Source organism: Octopus bimaculoides, chromosome 6 (genome assembly GCF_001194135.2).
Source record: "Octopus bimaculoides isolate UCB-OBI-ISO-001 chromosome 6, ASM119413v2, whole genome shotgun sequence".
Lineage (NCBI taxonomy): Eukaryota > Metazoa > Mollusca > Cephalopoda > Octopoda > Octopodidae > Octopus > Octopus bimaculoides.
The window spans coordinates 68375786-68402979 of record NC_068986.1 but is presented as its reverse complement, the minus strand read 5'-3'; the positions used below and the strand labels follow the sequence as shown (position 1 = coordinate 68402979).

The 27194-nt window shown below is 36.2% G+C and overlaps 1 protein-coding gene across 1 annotated transcript in view; it reads right to left on the bottom strand.

The window, feature by feature from the left end:
- Nucleotides 1-13479: 13479 nt before the first annotated feature.
- LOC106874009 (uncharacterized) overlaps nucleotides 13480-27194 on the bottom strand; it is a 42720-nt gene continuing 29005 nt past the window's right edge. Inside the window, exons 2-4 of the mRNA XM_014921569.2 lie at nucleotides 19299-19386; nucleotides 18287-18471; nucleotides 13480-16912 (exon numbers count right to left, since the gene is read on the bottom strand). Coding sequence (XP_014777055.1) covers nucleotides 16833-16912; nucleotides 18287-18471; nucleotides 19299-19386 — 353 coding nt within the window. The 3' untranslated portion in view covers nucleotides 13480-16832. The remainder of the gene's footprint in view (nucleotides 16913-18286; nucleotides 18472-19298; nucleotides 19387-27194) is intronic.

Below are 27194 nucleotides of genomic sequence, written 5' to 3'. Positions count from 1 at the left end.
TTGACGCTACACATATTTTTAGCACTGCATTTCTAACTTCATAGAAAAAAAGTAATTTTGAAATTATATAATTATTATATTTTAAAGCTGCAATATCTAGATACAATTCGCTACGTATTATTAATCCATGAAAATAGTTTTACAAAAAACAAAAAAGGCAACATAAAATCCAAAAAACCTCAGTAAAATGCAAAAATAATGAACACACACACACACACACACACACACACACACACACACACACACACGTATTTTTCAAAGTTTTGTGAAAAAGATTATTGATGAAGAAGATTCAGAGATAAAAGGAATCAGAGACTCCCCTTTACCTCTGATTTTCAGTTGATGATAATTAAAACAAAAAGGCTTGCAATATGTATTCAGTGTTTTCTACAATTTGCAATAAATTACAAAGAGTGTTCATTAAAGATTTCCTCTGACCTACTTCCCAAGGATTGGGATAAATGAAACTTGGCATAATTATTAGTGCTTCTCTACATAGCCCCCATCAATGGCGACACACTTCTCCCATTGCTTTATGTAGATGTGAAGACTTCGTCTGTAGAAGCCGGTAGGTTACGTCTGGAGCCAAGACTTTACCTTGGAAATAAGTTCGTCATCATCAAAAAAGTGCTTCCCTTTCAAAAAAGACTTCATGGTTGGAAAGAGGTGGAAGTCAGATGGTGCAAGGTTGGGAGAGTAAGAAGAATGAGAAAGGATTTCATAGCTGCAGGAGTGTGCTTTCATCTGACCCCCATGCACATTGTGAACTGGGGCATTATTTTGGAGGAGGCAGGCTCCTTTGGTCAGCATGCCACACCTCTCTGCTTTGATGGCATCCTGCAATTTCTGCAGCAGACAAGCATGATATGCCCTGTTAATTATGGTGTCCTTTGCCAGAAAATCCATCATCACTACTTCGTGCTGGTCCCAAATGACTACAAACATTACCTTGCCTGCTGAGGGTTGGACACGAGCCTTCTTTTGAGGTAGTGAATTATTGTGCTTCCATTGCTTCGACTGGACTTTTGTCTCAGGATTACAGTGATGGACCCATGTTTCATCCTGTGTGATAAGTCTGTTAAAAAAGACTTGCTCATTCTCTTGGTACATTGCCAGAAGAACCTGGCAGCAATTGACTCATTCCTGCTCCTGAAAAGGTGTGAACATCAGGGGAATCCATCGTGTAGACAACTTCTGTATGTGCAAATTGTCATGAATGATTTTTACCATGGACCCTACACTTATCTTCACTTCTTGGGCTAGTTGCCAAATAATTATGCGGTGATTCTCTAAAATGGTGGCTTCCACTTTATGGATGGTGTCATCATCAATGACGGAATGTGGTTCAGTAATAGGAGCAGTTTCCACTGATGTCTGACCGCATTTGAACTGGCAATGCCAGTGCTTGACTACATTGTATGATGGTGCATCGTCACCATAAACTTCTTTCATCCCATCGATAGTCTCTTTTGGTGTACAACCTTTCAAGTATAAGAACCTGATCACTGATCTGCATTCAACTGCCTCCATTCTAATGCGTTAGTCCACTTCAGCAGCTGTAAAAGACAAATGAATACTAGTGGAAAGCTGCAATTTACAATGTGACATGTAGAGACATGTATGATTATACCTATACAAGTTCCATTTCCTGCAATAACCAGAAGTGGGTCTGGAGAAATCTTCAATGAACACCCTTCATAGCTTGATGTCTGGGTGTTTGAAACTGCTTAAAAATTTTGTTATTTTGTTAGTTATGGTTTATGAAGAAAACAGAAATGATTTGTTTGACATATTTTATCCATCCTTCAACAATGGATAGTGGAATCTCTCATTGAAGGATGTGCTGTAAAGCTTGAAGATTTTCTCATTCATCTGCAATAAGTGCCTGGCCTAAATCTGTTTGAATATGTCAACGGTCTAAGCTCTCATTCTCTCTCTCTCTCTTTTTTTTTTTTTTAGGTCAGGTGGTCTTTAGTCATTATTTTGTTGGCTGCCTTCTGTAATGCTGTAAAAATGTCACTCACACGAAATTTCATATCATTGTTACATTGAGTATTTTTATACTAAAATATCATCATCATCATCATCATCATTGTTTTGATATCCACTTTTCCATGCTTGCATGGGTTGGACAGAATACTGTTGAGGGGGATTTTCTACTGCCAGATGCCCTTCCTGTTGCTAACCCTTACTTCTTTACAAGTAAGATAATATTTCCCCATAACTAGACATGTTTTCATGGAAGAATGGGAATGAAAGACACTCTTGGCATGATGGCATGATGGTGACACTTGTTTACAATTATTGTGACGGCAAAGCAAGGTGACAGTAGCACCACCCTCCACACACACACACATACATACTGTAAGACATACATACATACATGCTTGCATGTGATGGTCTTCTTTTAGTTTTTGTCTACCAAATTCATTCACAATGCTTTGGTTAGCTTGAGGCTATCATAGAAGACACTTGCCCAAGGTGCCATGCAATGGGATTGAACCAGAACCATATTGTTGGAAACTAAACATCTTACTACACAACCACACCTGCTCCTAAATTTTTATTTATGTAATTTATTTCTTACTCAGACAGACTTCATAGTTTTTGACCATCACTCTATTACTCATGGGAAGAAGTGCAGAAACATAAATGAATAGCTTTAAATACACATGTATAATTAGTTTTAATTAGTACAGATTATCAAAATTTTCTATTGTTTTCATCCTAAACTTTGCTATGAGAAGTATTTCATTACCTGTAGTGGAATCTGTTATAAATTATAGCTTTGTATTTGAACAACTAGAAAGAATAGGTGTATATATTGTTGATGTTTAACTGTAGATCAACCTTGATTTAGCATACAGATGACGTCATACAATTTTTCATTTCAAAGAATTTGAAATTTTCCTTTGTGGAAAAATGTTTAATATTTATGAAGCAATCAGATCATTAATCATGAAGAAATCTAATGCCTTTTATTTGTTTCAGTCATTGGACAGTGGCCATACTGGGGCACCACCTTGAAACGTTTTTAGTCAAATGAATTGACTCTAGTGCTTATTTTGTCAAACCCACTACTTATTCTATCAGTCCCTTTGCTGAACTGCTAAATTATGGCAAAGTAAACAAACCAAAATTGGTTGTCAAGTGGAGATGGCAGACAAGCACAAAGACATATACACACACATGACAAGTTTCTTTCAGTTTCTGTCTACCAAATCCATTTGCAAGGCTTTGGTCAGCTTAGGGCTATAATAGAATACACTTACCCAAGGTGGCATGCAGTGGGACTGAACCTGGAATTGTGCTTGGGAAGCAAATTTCACAACCACGCCTGTGCCTATTCATTCCTGTGCAGCAAAATATGAAATTTCTCACAGGATCTCTGAAGTTACATTTCTCAAGGGTGTGTAGGTCAAAGATGAAGGAGTCTCTCCAGGTTGAGCTGCTACTTTTCTGCATTGAGAGGTCACAGCTCTGGTACGATGGACATGTGGTCAGAATGTCACAGGAAAAAAATCACAAGACAAATTCCTTGTAGTTGAGTTATATAGGGGCAGACTATGAGTGAGATGGCTGGATGGTATCCATAGTCTCAGTTGTGGAGGTGCGTGGCTTAGTGGTTAGGATGTTAGACCCATGATCATAAGATTGTGGTTTCGATTCCTGGACGAGGGATGCGTCGTGTTCTTGAGAAAAACACTTCATTTTATGTTGCTCCAGTTCACTCAGCTGGCAAAAATGAGTAATTCTGTGACGGACTGGCATCCTGTTCAGGTGGGGAATATGTGCCATGTGACTGCGAAACCGGCCCTTATGAGTCGGTATAGCTTGAGAAGATAACTTTTTCTTTTTATAGTCTCAGTTAGTCATGCTTGAGAATCCAGCCAAGAAATGTAATAGTGGTTGATCTGACAGGACCCTATGGAAGAGGTGCCTGAACTCTACCCCAGTGGTTCTTAACCAGGGTCCATATGGCCCTTGGGTGAGGGTGGGGGCAGTCTATATAACAGTTTGTTGCTAAAATTTATCTGCAATAAATTGGTTATGCTTCTACAATACATAAAATATTCTAACATCTTTTTAAATACAGTTACTAATGATGTTTAATTATAAAAATATGATTTTTTTTTATACATTGATTAGCTGTCAGGGTCCATTTGAGTAAAATACAAATCAAAGACTGAGAAGTGCAAGCCACTACAAGACGAGATGTATGAATGTTTTTGTTGTTGGCACTCCGTCGCTTACGGCGTCGAGGGTTCCAGTTGAACCGATCAACAGAACAGCCTGCTCATGAAATTAGCGTGCAAGTGGCTGAGCACTCCACAGACACGTGTACCCTTAACGTAGTTCTCGGGGATATTCAGCGTGAAACAGAGTGTGACAAGGCTGACCCTTTGAATTACAGGCACAACAGAAACAGGAAGTAAGAGTGAGAGAAAGTTGTGGTGGAAGAGTACAGCAGGGTTCGCCACTATCCCCTGCCGGAGCCTCGTGGAGCTTTAGGTGTTTTCGCTCAATAAACACTCACAACACCCGGTCTGGGAATCGAAACCACGATCCTATGACCGCGAGTCCACTGCCCTAACTACTGGGCCATTGCGCCTCCACTGTATGAATGTAGGCAACAACAAAAAAAATAACCATCATCCCAGCATTAGGAACTTTAGCAACCAAGTTGCAGAAATTGGGATTGATACAAGGATAGAACATGCTCAGAAAACTGCTTTATTGGAACAATGAGGATTTAGAAACTGGTACTTGGATGTCAAGTATTGTGAAGGAAGACTGTAAGACCCTTGACTCTCTTAATTAACTGGAGCAAGTGAATTCAAGAACTCTGGGAAGCGAAATGCATAATAATAATAATAATAATAATACTTCTTTCTATTATAGGCACAAAGCCTGAAATTACAGCAATCCCAAAATATGACTGGTACTTATTTTATCGATCCCAAGAGGATGAAAAGCAAAGTCTACTTTGCTGGAATTTGAACCCAGACAGTAAATAGCCAGAAGACTTTAAAAAAAATTAAAGAGGTTCATAGGTAAAAAATTGTTGAGAACTACTGCAATGAACCTTTCAAAAAATAATTACTGAAAAAGGATGGAAATAGATGGATGGTATGGCATGATTGAAAGTTAAAAATTGTTCACAATAAAAAATTCAAGCATTATATAACAAATGTAGAATCTGTTTGTAAGTAACAGCGTGTGGTAGAATTCATTCTACTGTGTCCTTAGAATTGATAGCATTGGAAAAACTGCTTTGTGGTATTTCTTCTGGCTCTTTATGCTTTGAGTTCATATTCCACTGAGGTCAATTTTACTATTCATACTTTTGAGGTCAGTAAAGTACAATTTAAGAATTGGTGTTGATAGTACCTGATGTGTGCGTCACACTTCAAAGAAGTGGCAAAACGAGAGAGAGAAAGTGAGTGTGAAAGAGAGAGTGAAAGAGACAGTGAGTGGTGATGGCGTTCGTTTTGTGTTTTTAAATATTTATCACATCACAAGAGAAGTAGATACATATACACATTGTTAAATGTTAAATCAAAAGCAGGAGAGAAGAGGGACACAAAAGAAGTGAAAGAGAAAGAGCGAAAGTGAGGGAGATAGTAGATACATAAATCCAAAGAAAAGTTCATACATTGATACATAGACACAGCAAATGTTGGACGTCAATTTCACTTTTCATTACCACACAATAAAATTAACTCACAAATGGCATAACACAGACATGCATAACATTAACATAGTTCTCAGGGAAATTCAGCCTCACACAGAATATGACAAGGCTGGCCCCTTTGAATTACAGCTACAACTCGAGACATATGAATGTATTTGTGTGTGTGTATAGTTTAGGTTAGTTAAAACATGTTTGCGATAATAAGTGTTGTGTGGTGGAAATAAATGTAATTTCCAAACTTTCATTCATAAATCCATTTATTATTTCATTCTTTTGCATTTCAATTTGTACATTATGGTTCTTTGAATATGTATGATGTATTTTAAGGTTAAATAGTAATTCCATTTGCGTTTGTGTAACAGATATTTTGGTTGGATTATATAGTCATTAGTGTAATGTTACTTTCTTTATTCTGTAACTGTCACAATATACTCTTCTAGGCCTGAAATTTTTGTGGGGAGGGGGCCAGTTGATTAGATCGACTCTAGTACACAACTGGTATTTAATTTATCGACCCCGAAAGGATGGAAGGCAAAGTCGACCTCAGCAGAATTTGAACTCAGAATGTAAAGATAAACGGTCATAATATACAAATATTTCTCATGGTACCAGTACACTGTTTACAGATTCTTACATTTTTTGTTTTCCATGAATTTTTCACGGTTCCAGCTAGTTATTATTATTATCATTAAGCTGGCAGAATTGTTAGCATGCTGGTGTGAAATGTTTAGTGGTACTTCGCCTGTCTCTACATTCTGAGTTCAAATTCTGCTGAGGTCATTTTTACCTTTCTCCCTTTTAGGGGATCGATAAAATAAGTACCTGCTGAACACTGGGGTCGATGTAATCAACTCATTCCCACCTCTTCCAAGCTGCCCTTGTGGAAAAAAAAAATTGAAATAATAATAATAATAATTATTATTATTATTATTTATTAAGGAAGCAAGCTGGCAGAATTGTTAGCATGCTAGACAAAATGCTTAGTGGCATTTCATCTGTCCTTATGTTCTGAGTTCAAATTCTGTCAAGGTCAACTTTACCTTTCATCCTTTTGGAGTTGATGAAATAAGTACCAATGAAACACTGGGGTTGATATAATTGACTATCTCCCTCCCACAAATTGCAGGTCTTTTGCCTATAGTAGAAAGGATTATTATTATTATTATCACTATCATTATTAGGTGGGCAACCGGGAGAATTGTTTGCAAGCTGGGAAAAATACTTATCAGTTTTTCATCTGGCTCTTCATTTTCTGGGTTCAAATTCCACCAAAGCGGACTTTATCTTTCATCCTTTCAGGATTGATAAAATAAGTACCAGTTGTGTATTGCTGTAATTGGCTGGCACTCTCCCTCCAAATTTCAGGCCTGATGTCTATAATAGAAAGAGGAATTATTATCATTGTTATTGAGTGAGAGAGCAGAGCATGCCATCAAAGTGACACTGGGGTAAAATATATGAAGCTCAATATACCCATTATGACTACCCATTTGATAAGGGTAAATCAGGCACATGCATCATAACCCTACGTGCGTAACATGGTGATTTCATATCATGATAAACACATGCATGACCTTGTAGGTGGGGCCCAGTTAGAATTTTCTTCAGGTTGAGTAGCCCATCCTGCTCAAAAGGTTTGTTTAAGGATGTTGAACAGAACACTCATGTTTTCAGAGGTGAATTATTCAAACCCCAAAGAATTCCTCTCAACACATGGTTATGATGCTCCCCCTACTTCTACTTGTGATCAGAGTTGCACATATTGTCAGTCACTAAGGGACAAGCTCAACTGGTTAACATCAAGCAACTGACATGCAAATCTGTGGTATTCAGCAGAATATTTGTTGTTGCCCATCATTTATACCAAGACAAAACAATGTACATGATGACACTTCCACTCAGTTAAGATCAAAAGCCATGAGAGTCACTGCATGGTATTGCATCAGGGAATTTATTGTTGTTGTTGTTGTTGTTATTATTATTATTATTATTATTATTATTATTATTATTATTATTATTATCATCATACATTTCACTTCTCAGAGCTCTTGCTAATTCTCTAAGAGGGTCAAGAGTCAAGGGTCTTCCTTCACAATGCTTGACATCCAAGTACCTGTCTCTAAATCCTCACTGTTCCCAATAAAGCAGTTTTCTAAGCATGTTCTACCTTTGTATTAATCCCAATTTCACCAACAAAATTTTCAAACATTGCTAATGATCCCAATGCTGGGATGATGGTAACTTTTTTGTTGCTCACATTCATACAGTCTCATCTTGTAGTGGCTTGTACTTCTCAATTTTTTCCAGTTCTTTATCATCCACCTATACGTCCTCAGGTATGGGAATATCTATAATTTTGGCTTCCTTCATCATTTTAGCAACTACACCAATGTATAGTCTCAGTATGAATCAGACTGGATTATAAAATCCCTCATTATTCTCAGTGACACTCTCTGGTTTATGCTTGTACTATTTCAGTGTCCTTTCAAGACTGAACTTTTTCATACAATCTCTAACAAACATACCTAGCTATGTCATCGTGCCTCCTTTTTTTTTTGTATTTCTTTTTGAGCCAATTTGCTATGCTAACTTACAAGATGTGGACTGTTTCAGTTTTGATGCCACACATCTTACAAAGAATCTTTAGCATGCAGAGTGAAGTGCTTTGTGGCATTTCATCCATCTTCACGTTCTGAGTTCAAATTCTGCTGAGGTCGACTTTGTCTTTCATTCTTTTGGGGTTGATAAAGTAAGTACCAGTTGAACACTGGGGTCAATGTAATTGACTCATCCCCTCCCCCAAAATTGCTGCCCTTGTGGCAAAACTTGAAACCATTATTATTATTATTATTATTATTATTAAAGGCAGCAAGCTGGCTGAATTGTTAGTATGCTTGGCAAAATGCTTAGTGATATTTTGCCTGTCTTTATGTTCTGAGTTCAAATTCTGCCGACGTTGACTTTGCCTTTCATCCTTTTGGGGTTGATAAATTAAGTACCAGTCGATGTGATCTACTTACCCACTCCCCACAAATTTCAGGCCTTGTGCCTATAGTAGAAAGAATTATTATTATTATTATTATTATTATTATTATTATTAAAGGCAGCGAGCTGGCAGAATCGTTAGCATGTCAGGCAAAATGCTTAGAGGTATTTCGCCGATTTTCATATTCCAAGTTCAAATTCTGCCGAGATCAACTTTGCCTTTCATCCTTTCAGGGTTGATAAATTAAGTACCAGTCAAGTACTGGGGTCGATGTAAATGACTAGTCCCAACCCCCAAATTTCAGACCTTGTGCCTTTAGTAGAAAAGATTATTATTATTATTGATTTGACTCAGGTTCAGTCTTATTCCTTGTAAAATTTGTGTGGGTAGCAGGTTACTGCATGTAACCTTAGGTATCCACCAACTTTCAAAGAGTCTTTCAAGTGCTTAAAACCCTCCTGATAATCTTTCCTGTTCCTAAGAGGTAAACTTTCTGTAGAAGCTCTTCAGGGCATTCTATTCCTGTCACTGTCAACCATTTGTCTATATTTTTGATTACAGTTCCCAATGCACCAATTATCACAGGTATATTATGCTTCAGGGGATTGGTCTTGTGCCTAGTTTAATTATGCTTCCAATTAAACTGGAATTCATGATGTAGGATAAAGAGTACTTTATACATTTTGTATAGAAATTTTTTCTGCTTTTCATATCAGTTCTTACATTGTATTGAGAACTTCTCAGATAATTCTTGCTGATCCTCTAGTAGACATGTTTCTGCACTGAGCCTTCTCCCAGGCTAAGAGCAAATTTTTCAAGGTTTATTCTCAATTTTTTTTGTTGTCACTGTCCTCAAAGCTTATAACAATTTGTGTTATTATAAGCTTGTTAACTTCCCTGTTCTAGCAGTTGATGACTTTATTAAGGTTTTTCTTTTTCCTTTCTTTTCTCTGGTGTCAACTGGGAATACTATGTCGGTTGCAATAGAGTTTCTTCTTGTCAACAGCTACTATCTCTGGTCTATTGTGCTATATCTTTTTTTTTTTGGTTTCTATAGTAAAGTGCATGACCTCATTTCATCAATTTTGCATTTCTATACTCACAAAATGGTTATATATTTTTTTTCCTGAGCATGCAAGACCAAATTTCTTGCAAGAGTTTCATTTTATTATTGCAGCAATCGTATGTCTATGCTTTTTGTTTTCATTCTAAGCTAATTGAATATTCCAATATGATGTGAGCTATGATCCCATCTGAATCATTGCACATTCTGCATCTGGATGAGGAGTCGTGTTGATCTAACCTACCCTTAGAGATTGTTCCACAACAATATGATTTAGCTGCATCTAGTGATCCAGTTGTGTTGAAATGTTTTGTAACTTTAGGATTAGAAACCTTTGGAATAAAAGAAGTTGTTTTCTACAAATAATGAAATTTCTTCATTAGAATTTTATTTGTAAAAATTTACTACCAGCATCAATTTCTGTCGTATGAAATGTTTTCAATTATTTTCACATCTATATTTTCCTCCCTATAAGTTTTTTTTTTTAATGGATAAAAATGTTGAAATTTTTTATTTTTCCTGTTGCCCTTGTTAAAGATATATCACGTACTTACATAACTTATTGCTATTTAGTGTTAGGAAAAAAAAAAAGGTGATAATATAGATGTAGGGTCATGTCGGGAAGAGAACTGAATTTTTAATCTATTATTTCACATTCAGATCTTGGGTCTCAAAAACATGCTTTCAAGTGAAAATAGCTTTCTCTGAAATTACCTGTAGTGCTTCTCTGGTAAGCTGTATAGTGATATCTGTATTGTTAAATGTGGTTTATGAAAAGTGTCGTAAGAGTTATCTCCCCTAGCCATGTAAACTTGCCTGGGCTAATCCACATACACGTAGTTGAGTTTTGAAATTATGCCTCATAATTAGCCTGCAAGTTTTTGAAATGAGTTTCCTTGAAGCGACTAATTACCCGATATATACCAGTCCTTGCCTCAGAGTTATCTTATCTCTATTTTCCAAGCAGTTATACGTTAGAAGCAAGATCGTTTTAGGCTCAACTCAGTTACATAATGAATACAAAATTGTCAGCCAGGCATGGTCAAATGGCTTAGAAATTTGCATCTCATGAATTATAGCTAATTCAATGAGCAGTTAAGTCAAAGTTGCTCGAACAAGTGAATAGCACTTATTGTTGAAACCAACGGAAATCAACTACTAATACATATAAATAAAATTTATATAATACATATAAATAAATGTGCTCTGCATATAGCTATTGTTAGAATGGAGACTTAATGTTTCATTGTAAATTTCTCATCATTTTGGTGCAGTGCTGATTCCATAACCATAATTATCTCTAAAAAAAAAAAAAAAAAAAAATCCAGTCCAATGGTGGTAAGAAGCTTGTTTCCCAACCACATAGTCCAGGGTTCAGTCCCACTGTGTGGCCACTTTGGGCAAGTGTCTTCTACTATAGGCTGAAGCCAACCAAAGCCTTGTGAATGGATTTGGTAGATGGAAACTGAAGGAAGTCCATCGTATTATATATATATATATATATATACACACACACACACACACATATATATATATATATATATATATATATGCATATATACATATACACAGGCATATATATATATATATATATATGTATATCAATGTGTGTTTGTCCCTCAGCACCACTTGACAACTGATGTTGGTGTGTTTACATCCCCATAACTTAGCAGTCAGGCAAAAGAGTCCGATAGAATAAGTAGTAATCTTAAAAAAAAATACTGGGGTCAATTCATTTAACTAAAATTTCTTCAATGAGGTGCCCCAGCATGGCCACAGTCTAATGAGTGAAACAAGTAAAAAAATGAAAGAAACAATGATACAATTCATCCCTCACCAATTTGTTTTTAAAAAGAAGACACATTACATGATCCAATTCTAAAAACCATCAAATAGACTGGATGGCCATGGTGTGAATGCCTTTTATCATAAATCTGTTTAAACAGAGTTTATTTGGAACCAACAGCAACTCATCACTTCAGTCAACAAGAGAGTCTGCTAGAAATAGTAAGCAAGCCTCTTTTAAAGTCACACTCTACTATCCTAAAAAATGAAGGCTACTTTGGATAATATAATCCAGGTTTCCTGGAATGCCTCTGATCACATAATATGTTCACTCAGGGCTCAGAACCTGAATATTACCTGGATTGAAGTGGTGTGGGCTCACAGTGAGACAACAAAATGTGGTTGTTTGGATACTGGCGATTTGGCAGAATTGATGGGATGCTGAAAAATCTTTTTTGGATAGCACTTTTTAGTACTGGAGGCAAACATATATACACATGCATGCAAATGCAGAAACATACACTTGACAGACAGCAGTGAGTGAGAGAGACATTACAATTTATGAATTGAACACATTTCTCATAGCACTTTTCCCTCTTCTCATACATGTATACACACAGGATTATTCTCACACACAGAGAGATGGATAGACAGACAGACAGACAAACAGATAGATAGATAGATAGACAGAGAGAGAGAGAGAGCATTAAAACATCTGATGACAATTCAGTGTTGAATCAGTGATATCAAATCTTATACCTATTTGAGTTTTATGCAGTTGACTTTGCCCCAGAATCTCATAACCAACTATTGGGTTTGCAAAATCTCTTGCAAACCCAGTAATTAGTTATAAGGCTCTTTCAAGTTATTGTACTTAACATACAGATGGTACAGTGGAGGCGCAATGGCCCAGTGGTTAGGGCAGCGGACTCGCGGTTTCAATTCCCAGACCGGGCACTGTGTTTATTGAGCGAAAACACCTAAAGCTCCACGAGGCTTCGGCAGGGGATGGTGGCGAACCCTACTGTACTCTTTCACCATAACTTTCTCTTACTTCCTGTTGTGCCTATAATTCAAAGGGTCAGCCTTGTCACACTGTGTCATGCTGAATATTCCCGAGAACTACATTAAGGGAACACGTGTCTGTTGAGTGCTCAGCCACTTGCACGTTAATTTCACGAGCAGGCTGTTCCGTTGATCGGATCAACTGGAACCCTTGATGTCGTAAGTGACGGAGTGCCAACAATAACAGATGGTACATACCAGTTCATCATTAAGGAAAGTTCTGTCGAGGAAAAATACCACAGAGACTACTGTGGGGTGCACACTCACCAACTACCTCACCAACGACTTCAAAACATGCTCGAGGGCCTATGTAGTATACGAAATAGTTTGCAGTAAATGTGGAGCATCCTACACAGGGAGCACTACAAGGAAACTACACATCTGAATAAAGGAGCATGAACACTTCAATAAAGAAACACCTTAAGAAGTGCCAAACCCAGAATTTTGAAGTTTCCATTAAGGCAACCCAGTGCAAACAGGGGCAATTGGCAGAATTATGGAAGCCTTCTAACCATGAACAATAGGACAGAACTACATAAAGAAGACTGGCTGCTATAGCAACACCAGACTGTGCAACTCCTGCTTTTCCCAAATGTCCTGAAGAAGGACATTGTAGTTTACTTTGTACCCTCTCACATTGTTCTGCCCTTACACAACAACCTTCTTTAAAGATATTTTACTTAAATTGTTTCTGATTAATCATTCTTTCATGAATACTGGTACCCTTTGAATAATATTTTGTAATGTATCATTTATATTTCAGTTACTTCACCAATGGAGGATTTTATTTCATTTATTGAACATTGTTTATTTTTCTCACTTATTTCCTTTCATTGAGCATGTGCAGAATAGAAATAGGAACAAAAATAAAGGGAACTCCAAAACTTTTCATTGTAACATTGGAATTTATTTCTTTATTTTAAGTATAAATTTTTTCTTTTATTTTGTAACTTTAGAATTGTAAAATGCATGCACCCCATTCCCCAAAAATAAACAACAAAAACAAAGGGAGACCAAAAAGTTTTTATTCTTGTATTGACAAAAAATACTTTGTTCAAATATTCACTGATGTTTATCTAATGCATATTGGTGAGGCTGGAATTAATTTTCCAGTATTGATTTTGAAGACAAATCCTTTCTTTGCTAGTGAATAAGATAATGCCTTTGTAGCTTGGAGACATATACTCTCAACCTACTGGTTTTAATGCAGAATCTTCATCAAATAACAATGATTTATTATTCAGACACAGGTGAGGACAAAGGGATTGTGTTTATGCATTTCTCAAAGCAGTGCTATGTGCTGAGAATTTGCTTCAATTGAAAATTTAATGTGAGCCACAAACGCTTATCTATTGCTCTATCATACATGTTGGACACTAAAATCTTTACTATAAACTATGGAATATTATTCTACATGGTAGATAAGTTAACCATGAAACTTAATTTAAATTACAGTTTAAAATTGTAGTAAAAGTTTAACACATGAAACATACTATGTAAATTAATCACTGATTTTGGAGATATTTTTTTCTAATATTTGAAATATCAACTTCTATGACACAATTTACTGTTTCAAAAGGGAATGTTCAGATTGAATGTGAAAATAAAGAAAAAAAAAAAACAAAAAAAAAAAAAACTAAACTTTAGTGAGGCTCTAAAACAAAACAAAAAAATTATATCAACAGAAAATAATAACTCACTGGTAAGTTTTAGTTCTGTTTAAATCTGCATCCGATTTATTTATTCTTACAATATTTTATGCACAGGTATGTCTGTACTTGTGTATGGATGTGTGTGAGTGAGTGTGTGTGTGTGTATATATATATATATATATATATATATATATATATACATACATACATATACACATATACCATAAAAACCCATGTAATTTGTGCACCTGTGTAATTTATGCAGGTGATTTTCAGGATAAAAATTGTTAAAAAAAAGCTTATACTCATGTAAAATTTGCACCCGAAAGTTTTCAGAATTGTCAATATGGCCAGAGGAAAAAGGTTTTAAATTTAGTTGTATTTAGCATAATTTCACATACTTTAGATTTTATTAAATTTTCATTAGATAAAAATAATTTCTGTTTAACAGGTATCACATTAAATGCTATATTTTACAAAGTGTTTGCATTGTCTTCTCTATAAATAGTCCACTTTACTCACTTGGTATACCCTCCTCTTCCCTCAACATTAGCATCCCAATAAAAATAAGTAAATGACGCTGATTCTCTGCTGGTATCTGTGTGTGCATATGTGTAACTGTATGAGACTGTGTTTAAGTATTTGTATGCATTTGTAACTTTATGAGACTGTGTGTTTGTGTGTCTCTGTGCAACTGTGTGGGATTAACTGGAAATAACCGAAGTATTATTTCACAAATTGTGAGCAGATGATAGCTGTGTATATATATATATATATATATATCTTATATATTAATGTACATTTGTATATATATGTGCATGTGTGTATGTATACAAATATGTGTGTCTATATATATTTTTATATACACGTATACATATGTGTATATACATGTGTGCTTCTCTTTCTCTCTCACGTATACTCACAGACGTATGTACACAGGAAAAGTTGTCAAGAATTGTCAACGTAAAACAAAGCTGATAAAAATGTACAGGTGTTGTAAATTAAGTTTAATTACCAATAAACATCAGCTGGGATGACACTTTACTCAACCAAGTAAAATATGTAAAATATAGCATGTACGTCAGACTTCAAAAAGTAGTTAACCATTTAATGGTTTTAGTAAATTTATACAGAAAAAGTAAGCATTATACTGTCCAGCATAAATAAAAGTCAACTTCATTATATTTAAGCTCATTAAATGAGTCAACTTCCGATACAAATGCTTACATTTTGTACGTCTTTTTCAACAAAACAAAAATCTGGAAATGACCTACTCATATAGTTTACGTCCTCTCTAAAGTTCATTTTTACTTTTGTGAAAAAAAGTGTATAAGTTACATGGGTTTTTACGGTATATATATATATATATATATATATATTCTTACAGATACAGGGTAAAAATTAATTAATTAATTATTAATTTTAACCAAGTAGTTCGGTGTGTTAAAAAAACCCATTATTGGTAAATTTATATAAACATAATTAAAATTAGGATTCAGCAAGAATTGTTTCACCACGCACAGAAAATTAGAAATAGCAGTCAAAACTACTATTTCACTACCAAAATATATCTTTCAGACAGCAACACTCGCCACTAAAACATAGGCAAACAAGACTGCTATTTCTAATTTTCGGTGTGTGGTGAAGCAATTCTTGTTGAATCCTAATTTTATTATGTTTATATAAGTTTACTGATAATGGTTTTTTAACACACCAAACTACTTGGTAAAATTACTAATTATTCATTAATTATTAATTTTTACCCTATATCTGTGAGAATTTATTTACTCCCTGATAGTAAACTGCAGTTTTCTGCGGGATTACTCGTAGCACACGTGGGTAATTGAGGAATGATACGATTTTCTTGCTCGTCTATATGAATGCGGAAATGCTATTCCTGGATAATCGTTTGATGTCGCTTGATTGAATTACTTATTCTTTTATTAACATTTTCGGATTTATAATTTTGAAATACTGTACTGATGAAGGAAGTAAGTTCGGGTAATATAATTTACACCTCTTTAATCCTGAAACGCGTATACAGTTAATCAGAGCTGGTTAGATTCGTTATTTTTTCTTTTTTGCCTATGTTTTAGTGGCAAGTGTTGCTGGCTGGGAGATATATTTTGGTAGAGAAATAGTAGTTTTGACTGCTATTTCTAATTTTCGGTGTGTGGTGAAGCAATTCTTGCTGAACCCTAATTTTAATTATGTATACACACACACATATATATATATATATATATATATATATATATATATATGCTTATATGCTCAAATGGTACTGTGTCTGCTCAGATTTATCATTCATCTGGAGTATTATCATAGCTTTGTCTTCACTCATTCCACTATTCTTAATACCACATTTATCACTTGCTGATAATAAACCCAGTGTAGACATCAGCCCAGTAACCATTTTAGTGGATATGTACACATCCCAAAAATAACAAATGATGATGACTGGCGATCAGGCATAAAATATTTAAAATAAAATTCTGTTCTCTTCATGATCTCCAATAGTTTTAAATTTGAGAATCCATATCCACCATAATTTAAATTCTCTAGATATGATGAATGTGGGCTCTATCAGTTGTATAGAGCAAAGAAAGTTAAGACAGATATGCTGGACATTACAATTGGGACAATGATCAATGCGAATGTTTTGCCTGTAAGTAAAAAAAAAAATTTTGTTATTAACATGAATAAAAAAGAAAGAAAAAAATAAAGAAAATAATGTAAAACAATTTGCTGCAAATTTAGGATGAAAGAATCAGTTTTGTATTAAGTATTTTTTATAGTCTGTTTTATAACGGCTTGTGGATAATAAAGAGACATGGTGTAAATAAGTAAGTATAGCAATCCCCCTCTCACTCTCTGGGAGAGAGGCACAAGCACATACACAGACATATACACACACGGCAGTAACTTCCACCTACTAAATTCAATCACAAAGCTTGAATATAGAAATCTGTGATGGATAGCTATGTGGTGGGAGGCTGTGGGTTGATGTGTGCAAGCATACAGTTCTTTGTTGGAAACATGATTGTACCATCTGATGTGATTGATGGTTCTCAGGGCTCTGCTATTGAAATTGTTGATCCTCTTTGCAAGGTCTTTGAGAGGGAACATGTTCCGGCTCTATTGAAGAGAAATCAGAGGACCAATGTGTTGTAGATGTGGAGCATCGTCTTTTGGGAGATAGAGCAGTGATGCCAGAGGGGCTTCCGTAGGAAGTACATCATCCTAGTGGTCAGACCACATCTATGGTTGATCTCTGGGATCAGGACTCCATTGTTGGTGACTTTCAGAAACATCTTTTCACACTCAGAATTGCTGAAGCATGGAATAAACTACCTACATCAGTTGTTAGCTGTCAGATCACCACATCCTTCAAAACTTCTATGCTATTCATTAACCCTCCCTCCAATTTTTAGTTTTTAAATTTTAAATGACCTATTCACTGTTCACTTCCTGTGCATTATTTTAAGTACTGTTCATGTGCTTTTGGTTACTTTTTCTGATGAATTGTAGAACACCTGAGCACTCTCTACAATAAGTTCTTCATCTTCTACATTGTTGTCTTTTTCTTCTTCTTTCTCGTCTTCATCTTTTTCGTTTTTGTCTTCTTTGTCCTCTTCTTCTTTTGTCATCTTCTTTGTCATTGTCGTCTTCTTTGTCATCATCGTCATCTTCATCCTCTTTTACTTCTTAATCTGAATCTGACTGGTTCTTATCCTTCTATAATACTTTTCTTGCCTCTCAACAATCTTGCATAAGCGATCTCACTCAATATTACACCCATCTCAGACAAGGGGTCTTCTCTTGTTAACTTCTTGGTAACCTCACTAGTGCTTGTAACATGAAAGATCACCCAGTACACTCTGTACAGTAGTTGGCAGTAGGAAGGGCATTAAACCATAGAAACCATACCAAAACGAACACTCTAGCCTGTAGGATCTCATCAAACCATTCAAACGTCACTGCCACCACTGACAATTCCATATTCAAAAGAAATGAAAAGTTATGAACCAATTACTTACTGGCATAGCTCCCATCTTGTGTATCTGTAGATTTGGTGACAGTTTGGCTTTCAGTTGATTGGTATCTTTGTAAGCTCTCTATAAATTCTGGAGAGAATCTACAATTCAAATCACTCCTTTGCACAAACTCGTTGACAAATGATGTGTTTGATTTGGCTACACAAGTTAACAGGACCTTGAACTTTCTGTAGAAATGAAGCATAAAGAAGAGATACATGAAGTACTGGTATTTTTATAATAGCATATAATACTTCTAATGTTTCACAAAACATGTCAGGTGAAATAAATGCATAATTATGTATGAAAGATTCAGTTCATCATTTTAGATACATAATGTTGTGTTTTCTGACTTCAAAAATAATAAACCACTACTCATCTACTCACCATATTTAATCTCTATTGCAGTTATTTTCTGATACTGAAGAATTGGAAATAATAAAACTAACTCTTTCATTACATCAATATATTTTTATATTTGAGGCAGTGAGCTGGCAGACTCGCTTGCAAACCTGACAGAATGCTTAGCAGCATTTCATCTGTCTTTATGTTCTGAGTTAAAATTCTGCCAATGTTGATTTTACCTTTCATTCTTTTGGGTGTCAATAAAATAAGTACCAGTTGAACACTGGGGTTGATGTAATCGACTTGCCCCTCCCCCCAAATTGCTGGCCTTGTGCCAAAATTTCAAATCAGTATGTATGTATGTATGTTTGTGTGTGTGTATGTGTATACGTATGTATGTGTGAGTGTGTGTATGTTTATTTCTCCTTGTCGTGACATTGCTGGATTGTTAGAAATGAGTGCTTTTATGTGGTGCTGTCACATGGGCACTTTTACACGGTTCTGCCATGAATGCTTTACACTACCAGACAGATCAGCCTTAACGCTTCTGCTGTAGGTAATGGGTCTTCTTGAGTTGCTGCAGGGTACAGGTGTTTGGTACTTTACTAATAAGTACATGTTTTCTTATATAACTATGAGAAATATAAACGGACATTGATTGACTACTTACTCGCAATTTTCGTCAGCATGTAGGTCAGCCATTTCTTCTTTGCATCTACTCTGAACTCTCTTCAATGCTTCATCAGCGTTTGCACAATCTATGAAAAGAGGAAGAAGATACTATCTTTTAAACAATAATCTATGGAACTCTGTGTGTGTGTGTGTGTGTGGTGTGTCAGGGTGGAGTTTGCCTTCTTGTTTAATCAAGTATAAGGAGAAATGAAGAAAGATGTATAAAATTCTAAGTTTTATTACAAGCACTTTTCAAATATAATGGAACTAGTGTGTCAGGGAAAAACTAGTGCTAGTGCTGCTGCTACTACTACTACTACTACTGCTGCTGCTGCTGCTACTTCTACTTTTACTGCTGCTGCTACTACTACTACTACTACTACTACTGCTGCTGCTGCTGCTGCCGCCACCACTGCCAATGCTGTTGTTGTTGCAAATTCAGTATTAATGTTTCCCTTTGCATAGTTCATGGTTGTTTCTACTGTACAGAGTTCTGAATCCTGGTCAACAACTACCCACAACTTCTCTTTCTCAAAATATTAAACTTTTTAAGTATTTCTTAAGAGATTAAACTTATATTTCTTACATTAATACCACTGCGTAACATGATTATTGTCCTTGGGTAGCAACTGTTATTTCCTATTTCCTATTTGTTATTTCCTAAAAAGTATGAAAAATGGTTAACATTTCCTTCAAACTTTTGCTTTTACATTTATTCACACTCCAAAAAATCCTTCTCAACGTGTGGCTATGATGCTCCCTACTACTTCTACTCATGATCAGAGATGCACATATTGTCAGCCACTAGGTGACATGCTCAAGTGGTCAAGGTCAAGCAACTGACAAGCAAATCTGTGGTATTGAGCATTTCTGTGATATTTCTGCTTCAGCAGCTCAGCGCTAAAACTGTCTGAAATGTAATGCAAAATAGGTCAGTTTTGAAACATTGATGTCCAGGCCACAAAAGCAAATTTTGAAAGGAATAATTGTCATTTCCTCTGATTTCTAGACAAAAGAATACAGGAAATAACATTGATTGACCAAAGACGAAAAAAAAAAAAAAAAAATTGTTACACAGTTTAATCAGTAGTCTACAACAGGTATGAACAACCTTTTCGAGAAGAGGGCTGCATGTAACATAGCTCATCATTAAGTGGATCAGTTCTAAAATATTTTCAAGATAAATTTTTGTTATGTGTACCATTCAGAAAGTCATGAAGCTGCAGTATACTCTAGCCTGGTCTAAAAGATTAATCACTGGAGCCAGCAGCTTAACTGATGATCTTCCTTGATATAAATGATGGTTACCTAAGGTGGGGAGCTGGCATGGGTTGGGCTCAAATTCTGTTGAAAGATGACTTTGCCTTTCATATTTCCAGGGTTGATGAAATACATACCTGTTGAGTACCAAGTGGAGGTAATTAACTCCCCTCCCCTCCCCCCAAATTTCAGGTCGTGCTTAAAGTAGAAAGGATTATATGATTGAAAGGAAGGGAAGTAATAACTGTCTTTATTTGCTAAGATTTTAACTTCAGCACATTTCTTTCTGGTAACTGACAAGACCCCTTCCGCAAAATTTCAGGCCTTGTGCCTATTGTAGAAAGGATATTATGATGGGTCCCTAACTTGCCTTTCAAATTGTAAGCAAATGGGGAATCTACAAAAAAAAAATTTATTCTTTATATTTTATTAGTTTCAGTCATTGAACTCTGACCATGCTGGGGCACTGCCTTGAAGGGATTTAGTCAAACAAAGTGACCCCAGCACTAATATTTAGCTGGTCTCACATAATTATGAAGATGTAAACAAACCAACATCATAGTCAAGCAGTGAGGTAGGGGAGACAAACACACACACAAACATGATAAGCTTCTATACTGTTTCTATCAAGCAAACTATTTATTCACAAAGCATTGGTCCACTTAGGGCTACAATAGAAGATGCTTGTCCAAGATGCCATGCAGTGGGGCTGAACCTGAGACCATGCGGCTGCAAAGCAAGCTTCTTAACCAAACACCCATGCCTGCACTTACAGAAATAATTTTTCAAAATAGTTCACACAAGTTTGAAATCTCTCAGCTAACATCGATAAAAGATGGTGGAGTGAAGTTTGAGGGACATAAACACATACATAATGCACACACACACATAGCCTGAAGCTATAGTAGATGTTTGCTGAAGGTGCTGTGCAGTGGGACTGAACCTGGAACTATGTGGTTGAGAAGCAAATACCTTACCACACAGCCACACTTGTGTATAGCAAATTTGGAGCAATAAAATCTGTGGATTTCAGCAAATCATTCACCTACTATTTATATGTCATAGATCTGCTTGATTTGAATTTTCCTTGGAGCTAAGGTTCCTCTTCAATCATGGCTGACCATGATATCTGATTTCTTTTTTTTTTTTTTAAGGTAGATCAACAGCTGTCTATGCAGCAAGTTTCTTCTCTCTGCACCACTGATGATGTACAAGGGAAAGGTAGATACAACAGGGCACAGGTGTTGTCACAGATGTGGTGATCAGAACACAAATAGACATTGCAACAGATGCTGCAATACACCCATCTGATGATCTGATAGTTCTACTAATTCTGGATCAATTCTGAAAGGCTAAAACTGTGGTTCTCAGACAGAGTCCACATAACCCTTGGTTGGGTCCATACAAGATTTTGCTGTTATAATTTATATGCAATAAATTGGTTATACTTTTACATGTGACTGTGTAGTAAGAAGCCTGCTTCCCAACCACATGGTTCCTGGTTCAGTCTCACTGTGTGGCATCTTGAGCAAATGTCTTCTACTAAAGCCTTGTGAGTGGATTTGGTAGACAGAAACTGAAAGAAGCTCATCATATATGTGTGTGTGTGTGCATGTGTGTGTGTGTATGCATGTATGTATGTATGTGTGTTTGTGTGTGCATGTATGTATGTGTGTCTTTGTGTCAGTGTTTGTCTCACCATCACTGCTTGACAACCGGTGTTTATGCCCCTGTAACTTAGTGGTTTGACAAAAGAAACTGATAGAATAAGTACTAGGCTCAAAAACATAAGTCCTGGGGTTGATTTATTCGACTAAAACCCTTCAAGGTGGTGCTCCAGCATGGTCACAGTTAAATGACTGAAACAAATAAAAGAATAAAAAAATAATGTGCAAAATATTTTAACAATTTTTTTTATACAATCCTTAATAATATTTACTTACAAAAATATAATAGGATTTTTAAAACATGGAATGGTTATGAGGGTCCACCTAAGTAAAATAGGAATAAAAAGAGTCCACAGGTAAAAAATGACCAAGAACTGCTGGGCTAAAAGGCAAAGCTGACCTTTGTAGAAGCTAAACTCAGAATTGCAGAGTTTGAAAAAATAGTGTGACACTATCTGACTTTATTGCTTCTCCAGTTCACCTGGGGACACAACAACTTTACAACTTTGTGTAGATTAGACTGGTGACTAAATTTTGGTTACAAATTATGCAATTTAAAAAATGCTCGCATATATAGGTGTAGGCATCAGTGGCATATTGTGGTGATTGTCATTGGGTGTCCTGTCACACTGATTATACTATGACTAACATTAGTATTACTAAAATTAGGCTTCACAAAATTCACTGAGCAAAATGGTAGGCATGGCTATGTGGTATTCATGATCATAAGGTTGAGTTTAATACCTGGTGGCGTGTTGTGTCTTTGAGCAAAACACATTATTTTCACTCCAGTTCATTCAGCTGGCAAAAATGTATTTCAAAGGGCCTGCCTTGTCACATTCTGTGTTAAGTTGAATCTCACTGAAAGCTAAGTTAGGAATACATGTGTCTGTGGAGTACTCAGCCACTTGCACATTAATTTCACAAGCAAGTTGCTCCATTGATCACATCAACTGGAACACTTGTCATCATGCCACTTAATTGCTTTATTCATTGGCAACAGGAAGGACATATGGTTGTAAAAAATCTGCCTCAATAAACACTGTCTGACTTATGCAAGCATGGAAAAGTGGATGTAAAATGATGAGTCACATGGACACTTTACTTTCTCCTTACGTCTATGGTGAGATGGATCATACCGTTAACTGACACGACACACCAGTTAGAATAATGTATTTATATTTTGTTAAAAAAATTTTAAGACTGGAAAGGGTTTGATGTTATGAAATGATCACCTTTGGCCTTTTCATATTCTGTGTCACACTGAATCTCCATGAGAACTATGATAAGAGTACACATGTCTCTGGAGTGCTCAACCATTTGTATGTTTATTTCACAAGCAGGCTGTTCTGTTGATCAGATCAACTGAAACCTTTGTCATCCTAACCGACAGAGTGCCACTTACAGTGAGGTGGATCACACCCTCAACTGACACACAAGTTAGAATTATTATTTATATTTTGTTAAATATTTTCAAAACTAGAAAGGGCTTGAGATGAAATGCTCACTACTTCAGAAAAGTTACTAGAACATTGCATTTTAGTAACAATGACTAATTAGGTGGAATGACTCAGCATCATCGTCTTTAGTGTAGCTGTACTGTTGGTTTGTGGTTGGCAGAGGTTATTTCTACAGATGATAATGGTAGTGATGATGGGTGGTGTTGGTGGTAGTGTTTGCTTCAGTTGGGATCCTCAGTTCTGGGAGATATTCTGTCTTGATGAAGAAGAGCTGTTTTTTTTGTTTTTTTCTCTAGTAGCCTGGAATTTATGTCATTGCATTTGTGTCCTTATAATACTACCTCCACACCACTCTCTTGTCTTCCATATTTTCCACAGTGACAGTGGGTATGCCATTATCATTCCAAATGCATAATTTTTCATTCAGATATCATTTAACGTCTACTTTTCTCTGCTTGAAAGGGTTGAATGGAGTTTATTTGAGGCTGATTTTCTATGGCTGTATGCTCTACCTGTCGCCAACCCTTACCTGCCTCCAAACAAGGTAATATTTACCCATGGTTAAACATATTCTTGCAGAATGTTGGAGATTAATGACACTGTTTGTATGATAGTGACACTCACTTACAACTACCACACCATTTCAAAGCAAGGAAACACAAACATACACTCTCACATATATAAAAAGGACTGTAAGTTCCATCACTGAAATTCCATCAGCTGAAGTCATGGGATAAAGAGGGTAGACCAGTGAGATGCAAGCTGGGACTTAATCAACCTGGGCTGGGTCAACAGGATGAGGGTGGTGGTGATGCTGAAAGACCTGAAACCTCCTGATACCCCAGAAGCATCACTGACAATGCATTTCAGAGCAATCACAAAATGTATCACATGTGTGTGCGTGAGTTTTGAGGGATATATCATCTGGGCAGATACTATGGTGGCTTTCAGTCATGTTCTTGGGTATGGCTAACCACATCAATCAGTATTTAATGTCTATGACTACTTTTAGTTGTCAGTCACTCTGTAAATTCCTCTGATACACAATTCTGTGTTCGCTTCACTGAATGGTAATATTGTCTGGAGTATATATTAGCAATAATTATAACAATACAAGACATGGAGTCTTATTCATCCTCAGAATCTATTTCCTCTTATTTTACAATTTCATGCAGCATATGTTATGGTCTTTATGACCTGGATGTGTTTCCACTGCACAGATTATGAGTAGTTGCAGAAGCAAACTGACAAGATTTATGGTGCAGCTTCTTCAGGGTCTATCCTTTTGGCTAGCTTCAAAGTGAACTGAGTGGAGTTAATTTTTTGTTAGTCAGGGTTGGAGAGTGAGGGGGGTGTTTGCTTTGAAACTGAAATCTGATTCGCTTGTAGGCTGTCTGAAGTCAGGGTTCGGTCTAGTTAGGTCAAAGTTGATGTTAGTGTTTTTGCAGGGCACCTGGAAGCCACATGACACAGTGGTTAGAGCGTTGGGCTAACAATCATGAAGCAGCGAGTTCAATTCCTGGACCAAGCTATGTGTTGTGTTCTTGAGCAAGATACTTTATTTCACATTGTTCCGGTTCACTCAGCTGTAAAACTGAATTGTGACATCACTGATGCCAAGCTCTATCAACCTTTGCCTTTCCTTTGGATAACATCAGTGGCATGGACAGGGGAGCCTTGTATGCATGGATGACTGCTGGTCTTCCATAAACAACCTTGCCCGGACTTGTGTCTCTGAGAAGAACTTTCTGGGTGCAATCTCATAGTCATTCATGACTGAAGGGGCTCTTTACCCTTTTATCCTTTACATTACAACTAAAAGGCTCTAATTTTTAATACCCTGAATTGTTTGTTACCAATAATCAGCTGGTAAACCAGATCTGGTTTTCTTTTGAATATTCACTATTTTTAAAAATATGAAATTAAAGTTTGACAGAAACACTTACCATTATGGTCTTTCATTTAAAAACCACTGTGAATGGCATATATAAAAATGGTTGCTTCAAGCTCATGCTTTTGATTTCATTTCTAGTTCTCATGGTAATATTATTATAAAAATGTCATAAATTCCATGCAACCAAAGTCATGAAATTGCATTACAGTTTAAACAATGTTCCAAAATAATACTTTTAATTAATACTTTTAATTAATGTTTTTAAAAACAATGAGTGTGTATGTGGGTGTTCATTTTACATGTGCCTATGCGGATACATACATATACATGCTCATAGACACATATATACACAGAATTATATATTCTTGAATACATAGGTACAGACATGCATACATATACACATATACAGAAATACATATACTCATATATAGACACACACAAATATTAAAACATTTATCAATAAAACCTATTGATTGAATATTTTAAAAGCTTACGTTTTTTTTTCTCTGACCCAGAACAAAAATCAGAGAAGCTTGTATTTGCATAAAAGGTACTTAGCCAAGGCAAAGACAACATTAACAGTTCATTTCTTTTCTTCAAATTACTGATGCCTAGAGTGAAAATATTCTTCCACCACAACTTTCTCTCACTCTTGCTTCCTGTTTCTGTTGTGCCTGTAATTCAAAGGGTCAGCCTTGTCACACTGTGTCGTGCTGAATATCCCTGAGAACTACGTTAAGGGTACACGTGTCTGTGGAGTGCTCAGTCACTTGCACGTTAATTTCACGAGCAGGCTGTTCCATTGATCGGATCAACTGGAACCCTCAACGTTGTAAGTGACAGAGTGCCAACAACAACAATTTGCATATGCATATTACTGGCACTTGTGCTGGTGGCACGTGAACAAAACATTCGAGCGAGGTCATTGCCAGTACCAATGGACTGACTCCTGTGCAAGTGGCACATAAAAAACACCATTTGAGCATGGCCATTGACAGTACCGCTAGACCGGCCCTCATGCCGGTGGCACGTAAAAACATCCACTACACTCTCAGAGTGGTTGGCGTTAGGAAGGGCATCCAGCTGTAGAAACTCTGCCAGATCAGGTTGGAGCCTGGTGCAGCCATCTGGTTCGCCAGTCCTCAGTCAAATCGTCCAACCCATGCTAGCATGGAAAGCGGACGTTAAACGATGATGATGATGATCAACATCGTTTAACGTCCGCCTTCCATGCTAGCAATATGTATATATACATGTGTATATATATATATGTATATGTATATATATATATGCATATATATGTACATACATAAGTAGGTACATATATATGTACATACAAATATATATACGCAGCAGGCTTCTTTCAGTTTCCACCAATCAATACTTTGGTTAAAAGAAATATGTGCAAAATTAATTATCTTCTCCTGGCCAAACTTCTAAATATTAATCCATCACTATAACAACAATAACTGTCATTGTTGTCATTGCCGCTGTGGCTGCCATCCTTCCGTATATATATATTTCCCTTGAAGGGAAACTTTCTAGGTATAATCCCATGGTCATTCATGACTGAAGGTGGTCTTTTATATATATATATATATATATATATATAT